Source organism: Hemitrygon akajei, chromosome 4, assembly GCF_048418815.1.
Source record: "Hemitrygon akajei chromosome 4, sHemAka1.3, whole genome shotgun sequence".
Classification (NCBI taxonomy): Eukaryota; Metazoa; Chordata; class Chondrichthyes; order Myliobatiformes; family Dasyatidae; genus Hemitrygon; species Hemitrygon akajei.
The window spans coordinates 109,828,130-109,842,436 of record NC_133127.1 but is presented as its reverse complement, the minus strand read 5'-3'; the positions used below and the strand labels follow the sequence as shown (position 1 = coordinate 109,842,436).

General features: G+C 42.3%; 1 protein-coding gene across 2 annotated transcripts in view; it reads right to left on the bottom strand.

Annotated features, from left to right (window-relative positions):
- irs2b (insulin receptor substrate 2b) overlaps positions 1–13,929 on the bottom strand; it is a 138,511-nt gene extending 124,582 nt beyond the window's left edge. For both annotated transcript variants that reach the window (XM_073043166.1, XM_073043167.1), the window contains exon 1: positions 10,616–13,929. In XM_073043166.1, coding sequence (XP_072899267.1) covers positions 10,621–13,719 — 3,099 coding nt within the window. In that variant the 5' untranslated portion in view covers positions 13,720–13,929 and the 3' untranslated portion in view covers positions 10,616–10,620. The remainder of the gene's footprint in view (positions 1–10,615) is intronic.
- Between the last annotated feature and the right edge of the window lie 378 nt (positions 13,930–14,307).

Below are 14,307 nucleotides of genomic sequence, written 5' to 3'. Positions count from 1 at the left end.
TGGGAATGGGACCCATTCTCAGGGTTTCAGGACCGGCCATTGTTCAGCACGCCAAGGGGTAGGCCTGAGAGGTGGCCTAGTGTTCAGAAGCCTAAGATCTCAGGGCACTGAAGACGGGCGGATCGAGGGTCAGTGTCACGGCAGGAGACTCGTGTTGTCGGGGAGGCCGGAAAATCTTTTGCTGTGGGCCCGAAGACCCTAGATCTTTGCTATCTTCGGGCACAGAGCTCATAAAAAGCGACAGACTTTTGAACTTCATAAACCTGTGGGTTGTTGTTATGTCTCCTGCTTGCTGTGAAAATGGGGGACATCCTCCTCTTCCTTGCCAAGGAAGGAAAGAACCTGTGGGTTGCCGAATACTGGATGAATTATGATAGCCTTTGGGGTAATTGCAGGGTCTGTGTCTTTGCTATCGCCTAGCTCACACTTGCGCTCGGTAGTGGGTGGGCTTTTTGCTTCGCTAGTGGGGGGAGGGGGAATTATTGCTCACTGCAGTTTACTCGCAGGAGGGGGAAGCTGGGGGGGATTTTGGGGTTCTCATGTTTAACTGTCATTCATTCTTTGGGGCACTTCTCTGTTTTTGTGGATGTTTTGTGAAAAGCACTTTAGGATGTATATTGAAAACATTTCTATGGCAAACTGAACTTTTGAACCTTTGAAGATGACGGGTTGAGATTGCACAGGGAGCTGGAAAAGGGATGTGATAAGGGTAATGACAATTGTAATGGGGGAGGCAGTGATCATTATGATTTAATTCATACTGTGAATGAGAAGCATAAATCACATGCATCTGTATCACAGTGGAATTTAAGGGAATTACAGAGGCATGAAAGAGGAGCTTGCCTATACAGCTGGGGATGACAGTAGAGCAGAGGTGGCTGAAGTTTCTGGGAATAGGTCACAAGGCGCAGGATAGACATGTCCCACAGAAGTAGTTCCCAAATGGCAGAGGTAGGCAACTGTAGCAGACAAAGGAAGTTAAGGACCGCATAAAAGCCAAGGAAAGGGCATATAAGGTAGCAAAAGTGAGTGGGAAGTTGGATGATTGGGAAAGTTTTACAATCCAACAAAAGGCAACTAAAAAAGCTAGAAGGGAAATAATGAGATACGAGGGCAGACTAGCCAATATAAACCAGGATACTAAAAGTTTTTTTCAGTTATATATAGCGTAAAAGAGGTGAGAGTTGATATTGAACCACTAGAAAATTATGCTGGTGACAGAGTAATGTGGAAAAAGAAATGGCAGATGAACTTAATGAGCACTTTGCATCAGTCTTCACTGTGGAAGACACTGGCAGTGTGCCAGAGGTCCATGAGTGTCAGGGAACAGGAGCAAATGTATTGCAGTTACAAAGGAAAAAGTGCTAAGCAACCTCAAAGATCTTAAGGTGGATAAGTTACTTGGACCAGATGGACTACATCCCAGAGTCCTGAGAGGGGTTGCTGAAGAGTTAACGGATGCATTGGTCATGATATTTCAAGAATCACTTCATTCTGGCATGGTCCTGGAGGACTGGAAAATTGCAAATATCACTCCACTCTTTAAGAGAGCAAAGCAAAAGAAAGGAAATTATAAGCCAGTTAGCCTAACCTTAGTGATTGGGAAAGTGTTGGGAGTCCATTATTAAGGGTGAGGTTTCAGGGTACTTGGAGTCTAATGATAAAATAAGTCAAAGTCAGCATGGTTTCTGTCAAGGGAAAACTTGCCTGACAAATCTGTCGGAGTCCTTCGAGGAAGTAACAAGCAGGGTGGACAAAGGAGAGGCAGTGGATGTCAGTTACTTGGATTGTCAGAAGGCATTTGATAAGGTGCCGCACATGAGGTTGCTCAACAAAATCTGATGGCATTACAGGAAAGATACTGGAATGGACAGAGGAATGGCTGACAGGCAGGAGGCAGTGAGTGGGAATAAAGGGGGCCTTTTCTGGTTGACTGCCAGTGACTAGTGGTGTTCCTCGGGGTCAGTATTGGCACCACTACTTTTCACATGGTTTGTCCATGATTTGGATAATGGAATTGATAGCTTTGTGGCACAGTTTGTGGATGATACATAGATAGGTGGCAGGGTAGGTAGTGTTGAGGAAGCAATGCAATGTTGGGAAATGTATGATAATAGATTTTGGTAAAAGGAATAATAGTGCAGACTATTATCTAAATGGGGAGAAGGTTAATTTACAGGTTGAGTCTGTGGTAAAGAAAGCAAATGCAATGTTGGCATTTATTTCAAGGGGAATAGAATAGCAAGGAGGTAATGCTAAGGCCTTATAAGACCAAATATCAGGCCATATTTGGAGTACCGTCAATGGTTTTTGGCCCACATCTCAGAAAGAACATGTTGTCATTGGAGAGAGTCCAGAGTCGGTTCACAAGGATGATTCCGGGGATGAAGGGTTTAACATGAGTGTATGGTAGCACTCACTGGAATTCAAAAGAATGCCGGGGGTGGGAGGATCTCATTGAAACCTACCTCATGTTGAAAGGACTTGATAAGGTGGATGTGGAGAGGATGCTTCCTTTGTTCAAGGTATCCAGAACTGAAGGGAACAGCCTCAAAATTGAGGAGTGACCTTATAGAACAGATTTAAGAAGAAGCTTTTTAGCCAGAGTGTAGTGAATCTGTGGAATGCTGTGCTACAGACTGAGGTGGAGGCCAAGTCCATGGGTATACCTAAGGCAGAAGTTGATAGTTTCCTAATTGGTCAGAGCATCAAAAGAAATGGCAAGAAGGCAGGTGTACGGGGTTGACCGGGATGCGGGTTCAGCCAAAATGGAATGGTGTAGCAGACTCGATGGGCTGAATGGCCTAATTCTGCTCCTATGTCTTCAGCTCTTATAGAACTTCTATAGCCAGAGAGTGGTAAATCCGTGGAATTCTTTGTCACAGCTGTGGATGACAAGTCTTATGTATATTTAAGGCAGAAGTTGATAGATTATTAATTGGTTAGGGCATTAAGGGATATGGGTGGGTGGGGAGGCAGGAACCATAGAACCATAGAACATTAGAGCTCAGAAGCACAGAAACAGACCTTTTGGCCCTTCTTGGCTGTGCCAAACCATTTTTCTGCCTAGTCCCACTGACCTGCACCTGGACCACATCCCTCCACACCCCTCTCATCCATGTACCTGTCCAAGTTTTTCTTAAATGTTAAAAGTGAACCCACATTTACCAATTCATTCTCTGTATGAAGAAGCATCCCCCTAATATTCCCTTTAAACTTTTCTCTCTTCAACTTTAACCCATGTCCTCTGGTTTTTTTCTCCCCTAGCCTCAGTGGAAAATAGACAATAGGTGCAGGAGTAGGCCATTCAGCCCTTCGAACCAACACCGCCATTCACTGTGATCATGGCTGATCATCCAAAATCAGTACCCCATTCCTGCCTTCTCCCCATATCCCTTGACTTCGCTATCTTTAAGAGCTCTATCTAACTCTTTCTTGAAAGCATCCAGAGAATTGGCCTCCACTACCTTCTGAGGCAGAGCATTCCACAGATCCACAACTCTCTGGGTGAAAAAGTTTTTCCTCAACTCCATTCTAAATGGCCTACTCCTTATTCTTAAACTGTGGCCTCTGGTTCTGGACTGCCCCTACATCGGGAACATGTTTCCTGCTTCTAGCATGTTCAATCCCTTAATAATCTTATATGTTTCATTCAGATTCCCTCTCAGCCTTCTAAATTCCAGTGTATACAAGCCCAGTCACTCCAATCTTTCAACATATGACAGTCCTGCCATCCCGGGAATTAACCTTGTGAACCTACGCTACACTCTCTCAATAGCAAGAATGTCCTTCCTCAAATTTGGACACCAAAACTGAACACAATACTCCAAGTGTGGCCTCACCAGAGCCCTGTACAACTGCAGAAGGACATCTTTGCTCCTGTACTCAACTCCTCTTGTTATGAAGGCTGACATGTCAATACCTTTCTTCACTGCCTGCTGTACCTGCATGCTTACTTTCAGTGACTGATGGACAAGGACACCTAGATCTCGTTGTACAACGAATATATCCCTTTTCCTAACTTGACACCATTCAGATCTGCCTTCCTGTTCTTGCCACCAAAGTGGATAACCTCACATTTATCCACATTAAACTGCATCAGCCATGCATGTGCCCACTCACCCAACCTGTCCAAGTTACCCTGCATTCTCCTAACATCCTCCTCATATTTCACACTGCCACCCAGCTTTGTGTCATCTGCAAATCTGCTAATGTTACTTTTAATCCCTGCATCTAAATCATTAATGCATATTGTAAATAGCTGCGGTCCCAGCACCGAGCCTTGCGGTACCCCACTAGTCACTGTCTGCCATTCTGAAAAGGACCCTTTAATCCCTACTGTTTCCTGTCTGTCAACCAGTTTTCTATCCAGGTCCATACCCTACCTCCAATACCACATGCTCTAATTTTGCCCACTAATCACCTACATGGGACCTTATCAAAGGCTTTCTGAAAGTCCAGGTATACTACATCCACTGGCTCTCCCTTGTAGGCCTGCTTGCATTCACTCTATCTATACCATTCATAATTTTATAGACCTCTATCAAATCTCCCCTCATTCTTCTATGCTCCAGGGAATAAAGTCCTAACCTATTCCAATCTTTCTCTGTAACTCAGTTTCTCAAGTCCCAGCAACATTCTTGTAAATCTTCTCTGCACTCTTTCAACCTTATTAATATCCTTCCTGTAATTTGGTGACCAAAACTGCATACAATACTCCAAATTTGGTCTCACCGATGTCTTATACCTCACCATTACATTCCAACTCTTATACTCAATACTTTGATTTATAAAGGTCAATGTACCAAAAGCTCTCGTTACGACCCTATCTATCTGTGACACCACTTATAGGGAATTATGTATCTGTTTTTCCAGATCCCTCTGTTCTACTGCACTCCTCAGTGCCCTCCAATTTACCTCGTATGTTCTGCCTTAGTTTGTCCTTCCAAAGTGCAATACCTCACACTTGTCTGTATTAAACTCCACCTGCCATTTCTCAGCCCATTTTTCCAGCTGGTCCAAATCCCTCTGCAAGGTTTGAAAACCTTCCTCACTGTCCACTACACCTCCAATCTTTGTATCATCAGCAAATTTGCTGATCCAATTTACCACATTATCATCCAGATCATTGATATAGATGACAAATAACAATGGACCCAGCACTGATCCCTGTAGCACACCACTAGTCACAGACCTCCACTCAAAGAAGCAATCCTCCACTATCACTCTCTGACTTCTCCCATTGAGCCAATGTCTAATCCAATTTACTACCTCACCATGTATACCTAGCGACTGAATCTTCCTAACTAACGTCCCATGCGGGACCTTGTAAAAGGCCTTACTGAAGTCCATGTAGACAACGTTCACTGCCTTCCCTTCATCCACTTTTCTGGTAACCTCTTCAAAAAACTCTAATAGATTTGTTAAACATGACCTACCATGCACATGTTGACTCTCCCTAATAAGTCACTGTCTATCCAAATACTTGTAGATCCTATCTCTTAGTACTCTTTCCAATAATTTATCTACTACTGACGTCAAATTTGCCACCTTATAATTTCCCGGATTACTTTTGAAACCTTTTTTAAACAGAACAACATGAGCTATCCTCCAATCCTCCGGCACCTCACCCGTGGATACCGACATTTTAAATTTATCTGCCAGGGCCCTTGCAATTTCAACACTAGTCTCCCAAGGGAATACCCTGTCAGGTCCTGGGGATTTATCTACTCTGATTTGCCTCAAGATAGCAAGCTCTTCCTCCTCTTCAATCTGTATAGGTTCCATGACCTCACTACCTCTTTGCCTTATTTCCATTGACTCCATGCTGGTTTCCTTAGTAAATACAGACACACAAAAAACTATTTAAGATCTCCTCCATTTCTTTTGGTTCCATACATAGCCGACCACTCTGATCTTCAAGAGGAGAATTTTATCCCTTACTATCCTTTAGCTCTTAATATACCTGTAGAAGCTCTTTGGATTATCCTTCACCTTGACTGCCAAAGCTACCTCATGTCTTCTTTTAGCCCTCCTGATTTCTTTCTTATACTCCTCAAGCACCTTATTTGCTCCGTTTCCTATACATGTCATATATCTCTCTGTTCTTCTTTAACAGAGTTCCAATATCTCTTGAGAACCAATGTTCCTTATTCTTATTCACTTTGCCTCTAATCCTGACAGGAACATACGCACTCTCAAAATTTCTCCTTTGAAGGCCTCCCACTTACCAATCACATTCTTGCCAGAGAACAACCTGTCCCAATACACGCTTTTTAGATCCTTTCACATTTCTTCAAATTGGGCCTTTTTCCAGTTTAGAACCTCAACCTGAAGACCAGATCTATCTTTATCCATGATCAAGTTGAAACTAATGGTGTTATGATCACTGGAACCAAAGTGTTCTCCTACACACACTTCCGTCACCTGTCCTAACTCATCTCCTAATAGGAGATCTAATATTGCATCCTCTCTTGTTGGTACCTCTATATATTGATTTAGAAAACTTTCCTGGACATATTTTACAAACTCTAACCCGTCTAGACCTTTAACAGTCTGGGAGTCCCAATCAATATTTGGAAAATTAAAATCCCCTACTATCACAACTTTATGTTTCCTGCAGTTGTCTGCTATCTCTCTGCAGATTTGCTCCTCCAATTCTCACTGACTATTGGGTGATCTATAATACAACCCCATTAATGTGGTCATACCTTTCCCATTTCTCAGCTCCATCCATATGGGCTCGCAGACAAGCCCTCTAATCAGTCCTGCCTGAGCACTGCTGTAAAATTTTCCCTGACTAGCAGTGCCACACCCCCCCACCCTTCATCCCTCTGCCTCTATCACGTCTGAAACATCGGAACCCTGGAACATTAAGCTGCCAGTCCTGCCCCTCCTGTAGCCAAGTTTCACTAATGACTATAATGTCATAATTCCATTTGGCAATCCACGCCCTCAGCTCGGCAGCCTTCGCCACAATACTCCTCGCATTGAAATAGACACACCTCAGAAGACTACTACCATCACACACAACCCTTCTATTTGTGAAGGGGCTGAGAGGAAGAATGGATCAGCCATGATGAAATGGCAGAGCAGACTTAATGAACCAAATGGCCTGATTCTGCTCCTATATCTTATGGTCTTAATATAAATGAGAGCTCAGTACAGACTTGACAGGCTGAATAACTCAATGATTTTCTCTGATGTGTCCAAACATATATATGAAAAAGTTAGATCTTTAGGGTGACAGTAATGACCACTTTCATCAACAGTGCTTCACTAATTCTCTCAGGAACATTTGGTAAACAAATTATTAAGATCTTTTCTTTGGAACTAACTCATGCACCCTCTGTACTTTGCACCTTTAGTTCATAAGGGATGAATAAACCAACAAACCATATCTACAGAAAATACCTCAGACTATTTGTTTATGCAGCGATCAACTTGTCATCCAGCAAAATAAGATAGCGTCTTAGTGCATACAATTCAACAACTCTGAGATAAATACGTCATTGAGTTCACATACAGAACTGAGCAGCTTTCCTACTATTGACTGCCCTGAGCAAAAGCATTTACTATAATAAATAAATCACAGACAGGGTGGCAGTTAGCATTTGACTACCAATTACAAATAAGCTGCCTTTTTCAAAGCCTTTTGGCATCCAAGCATGCTATTTTACACGAATGAACAGAATGTGGTGCCTCTTTGTTAGGCTGCACCAATTCAATTTTCCAACAGAGCCCTTCAGACACCCCAACCAGTTTAATTCGTAATTCATGTTATGGGAATTCTCTAATATACTGACATCGTTCTTAACAAGCCTCAACTTGTTCAGTTATTTTCAGTTCACCCAACACTTGCATCAACTAGTTCAGTATCTAAAGAAAGTTTACCATGTTTTTTGGTTACAAAATTGTTAAGTGTTCCACAAACTGGATATGAGCAACCAAGTCTGAAGTGTTGTGATGTCTTGGTCCTGTAGCCAGAAGAAGACAATCTACCAAAGACACAGCCTGCTGTTTATCAACAGAAACCACTTTCAAAAACTGTTCGTCAGAAACTCAAAGCACTGATCACTATAGCTTTGAATGTACTAGTAATTAGGAGAGAAGTTTTACAAGCATTTGCAAAGTCTTCTTCCTTATGGATTTTGGAAGCAAGGATTTAGAACTGTCTAGTTATTTCTGTGGGTTTGAATTAAGAGTTCTAATTAAGACATCTAACAATTACTGTGTATCCCTCTACATCAATACCCCAATTACCCTAATCCAAATCAAAAAAGATGCCTGACCTGATAGGAAACTGTCAGTAATTTTAGTGCTACTTCAGGTGGATGAACATATAATACAAAAAAAATGATCTATCTGGTTGATCATTCATCAAAAATCTATCAATTTGTTTCTTGATTACACTCAGCGATTGAATCTCTACAGTCCCCTTGATTGGAAAGATATTAGGATTGACTGTGCTCTGGATGAGGAAATTTCTTCTCAACACAGTTCTGAATTTCTGCTCCCTTATTCTGAGACAATGGGGAGCCCAATGCATGGGCAACAGCTCGCTTTCCATGTCATACTGTATTGACTAAACGTAGACAGCTATTTCAACATCCCTGGTCGAACCCATCCAACAGAGGGCCACCCAAAATGAAAGAGATGAGAAAACATTAACTTTTAATCTAACATATCAGACCCTACAAGAAGTTAGTATGTTTGAACCAGATTGCCTCTCATCCTTCTAAATTTAACACAGTGTAGACCCAGTATGCATGGTTGCTGTTCAAAGAGCTCCATCTCAATCAATTAGGCATTCTATTTTAAGTACATCCCTGGCTTGGATAGGAAAATGTATTAGCTGGGATATCATTAGAGCTTTATGTATGATAGTATGTAAACTCCACAATTGCCCACATAAAGCTATTTTCTTCTACCAAAGTGAATAGCTGTTTTCCATAGTATATTCAATTTGCTTTATCAAATAGCCTGTCTATATCCAACTGTAGATTCTCTGGATCATCCTTATTATTCACAGCTATATGTCATAGTTAAATCTGAATAAAATATATTTAGTTTTTTATCCAAATAATTGATATAGATCTTGGTGTTTTGCAGAATTCCAACCTGAATGTACCCATATATTCATCAGCAACTTTGTCTGTCCATGAACTAATCTTCAATCCATGTCACTATATTACCCACAATCTTCTATGCTCAAATTTTGTTTAAAAATTTCTTACTCCATACCATATGAAAAAACCCAGTGGAAATCAGAAAATATTCCAACCAATAGTTCCTTTTACTATTCTACTTGTTTCAACTCCAAATGAGTTATCAAACACAATTTCTCTTTCATAAATCTATATTGACTTTGCAAAATCTTATTCAAGTGAATATGGTGATTGTAGCATTTCCCTACTACTCTTGTCAAGTTGCTGCAGTTCCAGTGTTCACTCTTCTTTGTTAAATAGCGGAGTTGCTGTGCATTTAACAATTTCCAATCTGTGGGAGCTATTGAAAAATCTATATATCTCATTTACAGATATCCTGTCTCAAGTTGACCTCCCACCATTTTGATTTTCAAGAGTCAATTTTAGTTTTGTTTACAAAAGAGATGTTGTGAACATATTTTTTAATCAAATAGTTTGCCTTATGCAATTACAGAATGCTTTTGATGATGATTGTTTTACATTGATAATTGTGTAAGAGTTCAAAATGCAGGGGACTGGGAATGGGGTGGGTAAGTGCAAAGCAAAATACTTGGAATACTTGTTTCCTATTTAGTCAACAAAGCTCCGTTCTCACCCACTTTTCAGTTAAATCAGGGTCATGGTTTACCACCCTGTGTAATTTGGATACAAGCTCACTTTAAAATTTGTTCATAGCTCATTTGTTTCTGGAAGGTATGCTGGGCTGAAGCACAAGTTTAGACTTCCACTATTGAATTGATCTTGTTTTCACTTTAACTATTCAGTCAAACTGAAACCAAAAGGTGAACTAGCAGGTGCCCTGTTGAGCTTATTTCTAAACGAGGCTACAATGATTACTCAGGCTCATAGCAGTTTCATTAGGGAAGAATTGGAAGTGATTCTAGAGGCATAAACATATATTTTAGTTTTGAAAATAACTTTCCAAGCTTTTCAACATTTTATTAATGTACCAAGTTTTTCTCATTTTTAATATTAAGAGCTGAAGTTGATTTTCTTGGTTTCTGAGATTAATTACTATGTAAGGTCTCCACTGTCTAAACCTTTTTTAAAAAATATTCCACATAATTTATCCACCTGCATCCCTTGCAGATGACCCTCTGAGGCAATGAAATCACCAGGAGCTTCCTATCAGTTCAGGCTGTTTGGTTTTGGTATGGTGCTAACTGTGTTGCAGTAATGCTGTGAAGATGATATTAGATTAAAATGCCATAGAAGTGACAAAACAGTTACCAATCCTATCTTGCTATTTTCCAATAAATAAACCAAAATTGGAATATTTGCAAAAATGTATAGCTGAGCCACTAAAATAATCCAAAATGCTTACTATCAAAGTTAATGCTTAGAAAATATTTTTAAAAAGTACACCAAAAAAGTATAAAGATGACAAATTTTCAACAGCAGCTATGTACCTGTATCAATAGTTAGTATTTCCTTTGGGTTGAGGTGTTGATCGACATTGCGCTATTTTTTCACAGCTCAATAAATTATCATTCACGAAATCCAAGGCAACATAATTCAGCCCATCTTGGAAACCAGTGGAAGTTTTGCGACAGATTGGGCTTCCTTTAAGCTCCTCAGTTTCTTCATTCTTTCTGAGAGAAACATTTTCAAATGAAGCAGAACTGTGCCTTTTGGGATCGTGAGCAAATGAAGGTGAAACCGGTGTGACAGTCGTTGTGGAAGAGAATGTCTCTGAGCTATGCCGCCTGCGTCCCTGGGGGTTAGCACGGATTACTTTAGCACCCCGATTGGGATCTGGTGCCACATTTGGAAGCATGAAAATATCTACCCCAGGCATCTGATCGATTAGGGAAAGTCTTTTCACCACTGTAGCCACTTGGGTACTTTCATGGTTTGAAACTGGTAGTGGAGGTGTCGTGGCCATTACAAATGTCATTTCTGTATATTCAGTTTCATCTTCTGAGGGGTGAGAAAACGGGGTTGTCTCAACCTGACTTTTCAGGAAAGTATCAGCAGGATGACTTCTGTTGGGGCATGTCTCTGGATATCCAGTTATTGCATCAAAAGAATTGACAGAAACAATTCCATTCTTTGGTGACTGTGAACTGAGATTAACATTCATGTAATCAGATGCTGGCAACCTTTTCTGAACATTAGCAGAATCCGAGGAAGATAAGGAAACTTTTGGTGGCACAGATGGTGAGGCATATACAAATTTGTTGCTGAAATCTATATTGATGTATTCTCCTGGGCTTTTTGGTTTTGTTGGCAAAGAAGGTTCATTTGTACTTGGTGCTGTGTTGGCTCTTAGCATCTCCAGTGACAGTCTAGAGGGTCTCAGAGCTTTTTCTCGAAGTACAAAACCATCCCTCTGACTTTGCCTTTCTGGTAAATGTACATGATTAATTACACAGGATGAGTTAGACTTTATACCAAGTGCAGGCTCTTCAAAAATAACAGCATGTGGCGAACTCATCAGAACATAATGATCATTTTCTCCATCCTTCTGAAAATGAGGCTTGCGAGATTGGGGTAGTGAGCTAAAGGAATCACTGGTTCGAGGACGTTCATTACTTACAGGGAAAAAACAGTCCGGGGGAGTAACTGATGCACAGTGATCAACAGGAGACATGTTCATATATTCATCATTGGTGAACTTCCCATCAGAATTTTCTCCTGAAATCTTTGATCCATACCACATTCTCTTGTATCCAATGGTATCAGGCGAGCAGCACTCAACAGGAGAAATGTTCTTATATCCATTTATGTTTACTTGCGGATGTGATCGAGGATTAATTATTTGCTTTGGGGCAGACACACATTTGGGGCTCATTGGCATGTAGTCATCATTTTTTACAGGTACATTTGCCATTCCAAGGGTCATTGGCATATAGCCATCATCATCACCATAGTTACTGCATTCAGAACTTTTTTGGGATCCTATTTCAATATCACAATAGTCTTCTGGATAAGGATTATAGCACACTTTTGGGGACACAGCACACGACAGATGGCCTGAATTGCCCATGCAGGTAGCTTTCATTAAAGTATATTCATCTAGTGAAACTGAAGAAACATGTGAAATAGCACGCTGTCGGCATGGGGTTGTTAAGGAACACGTTCTTTTCCGGTAACTTCTCTGTGTTTCGGAACTTTCATCCCTTGCTGTATGACAACAGCTGCGGTTACACTGACCACTTGTATGTCTTTCCATTAACCTATAGCCATACAATTCATTACTCTCTCGTACAGGTGGAGTGCACACAAGAGATTCTGGAGTATTACTTCTGTTCCCTATGTAATGCCTTAAGTCTCCAGGACTTGAACCACATTCATCGAAAGAAATAAATCCATCACTTGGAGATCCCGAAACAGATGCATTGCTACTGGATGGGCGAACTATGGCGTCTGATGCTGACCCATGCCCACTACTTGATGATAGGCTCACTGGACTTGCAGCAGACAAGGGAGAACGGGACACCGGCATGGACATTGATCGGCTGTGGTGAAGAGCACTGGACTGCATCATTCTGGGATTTCTAAATATGGTACTTGAACGAATTAAGTGTGTTCTCACTGTACTGGGGCTAATGGGGCTACCAGTCATAGAATTGTTATCCCCTTCACTCGCTGTCCTCATACGACCCGGTACGATCTTACCAGCAGGTGATGGGGTCGCCATGCTGTCAGTCCGCGATCTCCTCTGCAGCCCGGTCTGGCTCGGCGGCAGGTGGACCAGGTGCCTCCGGCAGGGCACGCTGATTGGATTGGACCCGGACGACTGACTCTTGCTGCGGGGTCGAAATTCGCACACATCTTTCATGGCTTTCATAGCTTCGAGAATGGTTTCATGAATATGCTGAGCCACCACCGAGTCATCCACCTGCATCCACAGCTCCCCGGGGCCGGTGGACGCCGACCTCCCCACTTCAATGAAGAAGAAATTCTCCGAGTGACCGCACCGCCTGATGTTCATTAGCTGCAGGGTGACCGACGGCACGTCGCAGTTGAGTTTTACTAAGCTTATGCTTCTGATGGAAAGGCACAGCATGTAAAAGCCGCTAAGGTTTTTGGCCTGGCCCAAGCCTTTAGGCTTCAGGTTTACTTGCCACACTTGTTTGTACAGGGCGGTGTAAAGCAGTCCACAGTCGCTGTGCTCGGTGCAGTGTGACAGCGGCAAGCTGGAGGCGGAGGGCAACAGCTCGGTAAGCGCGCTGAACCAGCTCTGTTGCTCCTGCTCGTTGTCCGCCGCCACCGCCAGGTATTCCTCTTTGGTGTAGAGCGCGATCAGGTATTTGTACTTGGCGTCCGCTCTCTTGTTGATGCTCAGACAGCAGTCCAGGGAGATTACCCTCTTGGCCGACGACTTGTTCCTCCACTTTTTCTCATTTTCGTAGTACTCGAGTCTGGCCGGAAAACTGCCGCTCTGCTCCCGTAGAACGAAAAACCTCTTGTGTCCGTGTTTCTGTTTCTTCAAGTAGCCGCATTTCCTCACCTTGGCCGGGGAGAGATAGCCAGCTGACCCTCCTTTTGCCGCTGGCGGGCTCGCCATTATTCAGAAAGAATGTTCACACATAGATAAATGTCGCGGGCGTTATTTTTCACCTTTCCCAAATGAAAACTGACGTACTGGATTTTTTTCCTGCTCTTCCTCTTACTCTACGTGTATCGGAGTGGAAAGGTTAGCTATAACTAAAACACACACACTTTGACTGGCTAAAGAGCAAAACAACATATGACGTCCGTAACACACGCCAGCTTTCAGTGAGGCACAGAAGGTACGGGGCGCGGCCAGGAGGGGAGGAGGCGAGGGCCGGCCAGCCAACAGTCTTTGCCAGTACAAGGCTACAGAGCCGCCAATTACGAGTCGTCTGGTGAACCCAGAGCCGGACGTGCTCCCCCCACCCCCCAGGCTTAAGGTAGTAGAAACCAACCCGCCGTGCTTAGGTCCTCCTGCCCCAGTTGACAAATAGTTCCTTTCTTTTATTCAAAAACAAAATAATGGCGCAGTTAGGCAAAATAGGTAAAATCCAGGCGATTACAGAGTTTCACATTTGCTCCTCGCTGATTTTAGTATTGGAATTCTGTGTGGACACAGAAAAGGTGTTGCAGAACAAACGCGTAGAAAGGGACTCAATCA